We start from the raw sequence: 6,432 nt of genomic DNA, 5'->3' as shown, positions 1-6,432 counted from the left end.
ATACAGATGTTAGTAAGAAAGAGAGAGCAGTCTCACAAAAGGGCTGCACCACGAGGAGAGCCCCATGCCTTTTCATGTCTTGCAATAACCCCCTCCACCCCAACTTTTCAATAGAATGGCCAATCGCTATTGTCTGGGATTATTCAGCAGTGGGATGTTCTTAGTCTGCTATCACCAGAATGCCAGAACAAAGCCAAACAATACACACATAAAACCCAACTTCTGTTCCCTTCTGTCTTTGTGTGTGTTCAAATAAAATATCATTTTTGTATCATGTTCTCATGTTGTGCAGAGAGCCATTCTTGTTCAATCTCCATTACAAACATTTTATCCTACTCTTTTTCCTCTTAGAAAGCATACATAATTATAAAACTTGTTATTGTCTGTTAATGTCACTTTTTCTAAGATGAGTAATAATATCACTTTATTGCATAACAGTAATTGTATGAAGAGCAGTGTGCCTCTAAGTAAAACAAGTCAGTGAGATAGTGATTTCCAAAAGAGTTTTATTTTGAACCGAACAGGTAAAAATATATTAAGATAGAAACCGGGATTAATATCCCATGGAATGTAAACAACACACTTAAATTATATAGAAAACAACATAATATATAACCAACACTATCATTTTTGCTTTGAAAAACAAAATAAATAAGTTTTAATTTAACAAATGCAAAGCCTTGTTTGTTTTTCCATCACAGTTAAGGCTAAAAGTAAAGACAATCACAGTCCTTTCTTGCTGTAGATGAGCTACAAAATAAACTCTTGGCTCGCAAAAGACAAGTTCATTGTAAGATAAAATACACGTAGTAATAACAGCTAGTGTGCAAGAGACCAACATGTTGATGTAACCCATATTACTCATTCATTGTCATTGTGGCAACATTGTTTGCCTATGTTATTACCTCACATAACACCACAAATCATGTTTATAATATGATATAAACAGTCACAAAATGGTGTATGAGAATCCTGTCTCACTGAGTAAGCAAAAATTGACTAATGTTTCAGGGGCTTTGAAACTTGAACTTGAATGTTGAAATGTTGAACCCAAACTAAATGCTGAAATGCACTTGTTGGGTTAGAACATATGAAAGACCTAACACATTCTCTGTAGCATCTTATTATGACCGGTGAGGGCAATACGTATATTTACTGATTGAACAAGGTAACTTGTAACACAAGTATTGTTTTCACTGGCATAACGAGATGGTGGTGGACATGGTCCTTGCAGTGTCTACACTCAAGCAATGCAAAGTTCTAAAGCTACATGATAGCTCAAACAAAGCGAATAGTAAAGCATATTCTTCTGCATCATATACAAATGCATAACACAATCATAAACAAACTCTGCAAAACATACAAAATAAATACATCTCCAAAAAGCCATATGGTTAGACTACTTGATAATACTGTCAATTAGTTGCCTTTACTAAAAAAATTACAGTAGGCCTAGCTACATTTTGGGATAAGTTTCAACATTTACTCTGCCTACAAGACAATATACTATATTCAGCTTTGGTTACACACTAAAGGGCAAGGCTACAAGGAGAACCATTGATGTTGTAAAAAGCACATGTGTGCACAATAGGTTTGTCCTTATACCAAGCCCAAAATTATCATTACTGGCATGTTTTTTTTTCGAAATGGGTACAGAAAATTCCACAACAGAACTCTCTCAGCAAAGACATCACGGATACTGTAAAGCTTGTTGAGGCACCCATAGTAGCTAAAACGGGTATACAACAGTATACGTGTACCTTATAATAAAATAAAAAACTATATGCAGTCAAAGTTCAGTCATCTGTGACAGAGAGACGGCTAAAGATGGGGAGACGTCTGCCCTCAAGGCCAGGGGACTCACAACCACTCAGGCTACTGGAGCTGGTGTAGCCTTCCTGGTCAGAGAGAGAGTCAGGTGAAGCACAACGCTGCATGGCAGGCATGCGGCTGAATGAGAAGGCATTGCGGTGAGAGTTCTGTACAGCTGACTTTTGCACACAGACAGTTTGGCACTTAGAGTCAGTGATAGTATAAAAGTGAGGGTTGTTATTAATCTGGTCGTTTCCAAAGTCAGACGAGAACGGATAGTTGTGCTTCAGTGTAGCAGGCTCTGGAAACAATGGGGACAGCAATTCTGGGCTACCCGTGGAGGGCGGGGATGATACCGAGGAGGCCCTGGAGAACAGCATGGGTTCTGGAACGAGTTGGAATCCGGTCAGCGCTTGAGGAGAGGAGAAGCCAGCGAAACTGATGCTGTGACGCAGCAGCTGTGGGCGTTCTGTCGTATTTTGTCGCTGAGGTGGCGCTCCGCCATCCGGCCCGAGCTGCTCGTCTGCGTTATGGATAAAGTGACATCGCGCGCCATAGGGGCAGAAGCCAATAGTGTGGAACGTGCGGCAAGGCTCGGTTTTGTACTTCGGGTGCCTGCTCAAGCCACGCTGCTCATCCATGCCGTGGGCAAACTGACACTTGGCTCCGTATTTGCAGGTGCCACTCTCCTCGTAAGTGCGGCACATTTCGGTTTTGTACCGGGTGGAGATGGGAGGGGAGGGGGCGAGGGACTTTGGAGATGACAGGGAGCTGGTGCTGATACTTAGGCCGGGTGGGGGCATCAGAGGAGGGGTGGTGGGGAGCTGCTGCTCGCTGGACCCGAGGCTGCCAACATGGCCCTCTATCATGCTGACCGAACGGTCCACACGGAATGGGATGTGGTTGAGAGAGGAACGGGGCAACTGTTGCTGGTGTTTCAGGCTCCACTGCTGGTTAGCAGTGTTAGTAAGGGCCCAGTATGCTGGGTCGCCGATTGGGTCCACGCTGCCGCTGTTGAACTTTGAGTTGGGCAGGGTAACGGGGCATAGTGAGTGTCTGCGCTGAAATCCCACGACGCGCTGCATCTGAGTGGTGGCTGGTGCGTCATATGGCATGTCCAGACCACGGAAATTCTATCACACAAGAGAGGAATAAAGTCACATTCCAAGACCGAGGATTCAAGTCATGGTTAAGCTAATAAAATGTAAATATATGCTGAACCAAATAAACAGTAAACTGCAAGCAAACACAATAGCCCATATCAAGTTCCCGAAAGTTGACTATAATGCGCTTGGTTTGGCAAGGAATGAATGAGAGATGGAAACCGTTATGCACGTGAATCAGAAAGTTTGAACCCTTTTATTTTTAGGCAAAACTGATAAAAAGGCGCACATACAAATCCAAGTTAAAATGATAAAAAGTTAAATTTGATAGTGTATTATTTACCATTTAAAATCCAAAGTATAACTTTCAGACATATCCTATATAGCCTAATGTATTAATAAACATTTCAAAACGTATTCTTACCTTGCAGAACTCATCCTCCAGTTCCAAAAACGGTGTTAGGAAGTCGGATGGCATTGTGCTGATGCCTCTGGCAGGTTATCCCAATTCACAGTAGAGTGTGTTCTGTGTTGGTGCAGGAAGACACTCTAATCAAGCGCTTCTGAAGTTTCTCAGCCATCTGTTGGAATTCCAATAAATAGTTGAGGAGGCCTAGCTCCACCCACATTTGGGTGACAAGGCGTGTCTTGCGTGGAGGGGAAGCCTCTTGAGTTGTAGTAGTAGGCTTCTCTCCCATTTCAGTTTGTCAGTATGAGAATATCATTCACTTTTATATTGTCATGCTGAAACATATATGTGGAAGTTGATATAGAACTCATATAGGTCTCCTATAGCCTATACTTCATAGTTTAAACACAGTTCCAAACAGCCACAGATTAACGCTAGGGGTCTATGAGTGGGGTTAGTTATGTTGGTCCAAATAAATTGACTGTGAGGGGAAAAAGTATTTGATCCCCTGCTGATTTTGTACGTTTGCCCACTGACAAAGACATGATCAGTCTATAATTTTAATGGTAGGTTTATTTGAACAGTGAGAGACAGAATAACAACAAAAAAATCCAGAAAAACGCATGTCAAAAATGTTATACATTTATTTGCATTTTAATGAGGGAAATAAGTATTTGACCCCTCTGCAAAACATGACTTAGGACTTGGTGGCAAAACCCTTGTTGGCAGTCACAGAGGTCAGACGTTTCTTGTAGTTGGCCACCAGGTTTGCACACATCTCAGGAGGGATTTTGTCCCACTCCTCTTTGCAGATCTTCTCCAAGTCGTTATGGTTTCGAGCCTGATGTTTGGCAACTCTAACCTTCAGCTCCCTCCACAGATTTTCTATGGGATTAAGGTCTGGAGACTGGCTAGGCTACTCCAGGACCTTAATGTGCTTCTTCTTGAGCCACTCCTTTGTTGCCTTGGCCGTGTGTTTTGGGTCATTGTCATGCTGGAATACCCATCCACGACCCATTTTCAATGCCCTGGCTGTGGGAAGGAGGTTCTCACCCAATATTTGACGGTACATGGCCCTGTCCATCGTCCTTTAGATGCAGTGAAGTTGTCCTGTTCCCTTAGCAGAAAAACACCCCCAAAGCATAATGTTTCCACCTCCATGTTTGACGGTGGGGATGGTGTTCTTGGGGTCATAGGCAGCATTCCTCCTCCTCCAAACACTGCGAGTTGAGTTGATGCCAAAGAGCTCGATTTTGGTCTCATCTGACCACAACACATTCACCCAGTTCTCCTCTGAATCATTCAGATGTTCATTGGCAAACTTCAGACGGGCCTGTATATGTGCTTTCTTGAGCAGGGGGACCTTGCGGGTGCTGCAGGATTTCAGTTCTTCACAACGTAGTTTGTTACCAATTGTTTTCTATGGTCCCAGCTGCCTTGAGATCATTGACAAGATCCTCCTGTGTAGTTCTGGGCTGATTCCTCACCGTTCTCATGATCATTGCAACTCCACGAGGTGAGACTTGCATGGAGCCCCAGGCCGAGGGAGACTGACAGTTATTTTGTGTTTCTTCCATTTGCGAATAATCGCACCAACTGTTGTCACCTTCTCACCAAGCTGCTTGGCGATGGTCTTGTAGCCCATTCCAGCCTTGTGTAGGTCTACAATCTTGTCCCTGACATCCTTGGAGAGCTCTTTGGTCTTGGCCATGGTGGAGAGTTTGGAATCTAATTGATTGATTGATTGTTTCTGTGGACAGGTGTCTTTTATACAGGTAACAAGCTGAGATTAGGAGCACTCCCTTTAAGAGTGTGCTCCTAATCTCAGCTCGTTACCTGTATAAAAGACTCCTGGGAGCCAGAAATCTTTCTGATTGAGAGGGGGTCAAATACTTCTTTCCCTCATTAAAATGCAAATCAATTCATAACACTTTTGACATGCGTTTTTCTGCATTTTTTTATTTATTATTCTGTCTCTCACTGTTCAAATAAACCTACCATTAAAATTATAGACTGATCATTTCTTTGTCAGTGGGCAAACGTACAAAATCAGCAGGGGACCAAATACTTTTTTCCCTCACTGTATATGCCACTTATGAATTCATTATATGCCACTCTGATGTGATTGTAAGTCATGGGAAAGTGAAGCATCAATATAATTATAAATGCACTCATTTATTTGTTTTTATTGAATATGACTTCTGCAGCATGCAATTGTGAGCACACTTTCATCTCTTTGACCCATTGTACTGTGGGTCATTATGGTCTAATATAATAAGGGGATATATTTTGTGGCTTGCTTGGCATGTCAAAGGCCCAGATTTGAATATGAAACCATGTCTGCAGGAGAGAGGAAATCTACAATGCCCTTCAACTATGATGTTATTTCAGGTATTCAGTTGTAAATGGCTGCCATAACACAAGCACAAACCACAACAAGTGCCCCACCCTTAACTCAAAGGCCCTTCTGTCAAACGGTATTGTTTGAGTAAATTGGGGAGGGAGAGGGTGAGGGAGAGAAAGCAGTTGAACTGTTGGGATTTTTGGAGATAAAGTGATGGGAGTATTGTTTTGAATTTTACAGGAAAGTAGAGGGCAGATGACACACACACGTTCACCTGTCTGGCAGATAACAGTGGTTATATGAAATGTAATATACTCCTTAACTATCCAAACCCTGCTGACTGACTACGGGCTATAGGCTTATGTCCTATTTTCTCAACCTTATTCACAGAACAGAACACATTCAACCAGAGACCTTGGAGAAAAGTCCAACTAGACAGTTTATTATGTTCCCAGTGGGTGGGAGAGCATACTCAAACATTTGAAAGATAGTGAAGGCAAATCCAAGAAGGGCAAATGCTTACAAAGGATGGGAAAAGCTGACAAACCCCAACACTTTGAACTGAAACTTAATTAATTTGGTGTTTAGTTCACTACAGACGTAGGACCTTAATTTGATCACCCTGTTGCAGGAGAACTTTCCTGCAATGCAGAAATCCTATTTCCAACTAGTAGTGTCTTTGAGGTTTAAAAGGCCACTTTGAAATTTCAGACTTGATGTTTCCTTACGAATAATTTATCAAACCCTACAAAAATAACCATGAA

The 6,432-nt window shown here is 42.2% G+C and overlaps 1 protein-coding gene across 1 annotated transcript; it reads right to left on the bottom strand.

The window, feature by feature from the left end:
• Window positions 1-1,796: 1,796 nt before the first annotated feature.
• Window positions 1,797-3,393, bottom strand: LOC311105888 (mRNA decay activator protein ZFP36L1-like; the record flags this gene model as incomplete). Its single annotated transcript, XM_084148113.1, has 2 exons — window positions 1,797-2,945; window positions 3,340-3,393. The coding sequence occupies 2 exons, from the start codon at window positions 3,391-3,393 to the stop codon at window positions 1,797-1,799; spliced, it is 1,203 nt and encodes a 400-aa protein (XP_084004239.1).
• Between the last annotated feature and the right edge of the window lie 3,039 nt (window positions 3,394-6,432).

This window comes from Coregonus lavaretus, assembly GCF_964263955.1.
Source record: "Coregonus lavaretus genome assembly, chromosome: 30".
In the NCBI taxonomy this organism is placed as follows: domain Eukaryota; kingdom Metazoa; phylum Chordata; class Actinopteri; order Salmoniformes; family Salmonidae; genus Coregonus; species Coregonus lavaretus.
This window is presented reverse-complemented; position numbering and strand designations above follow the sequence as displayed.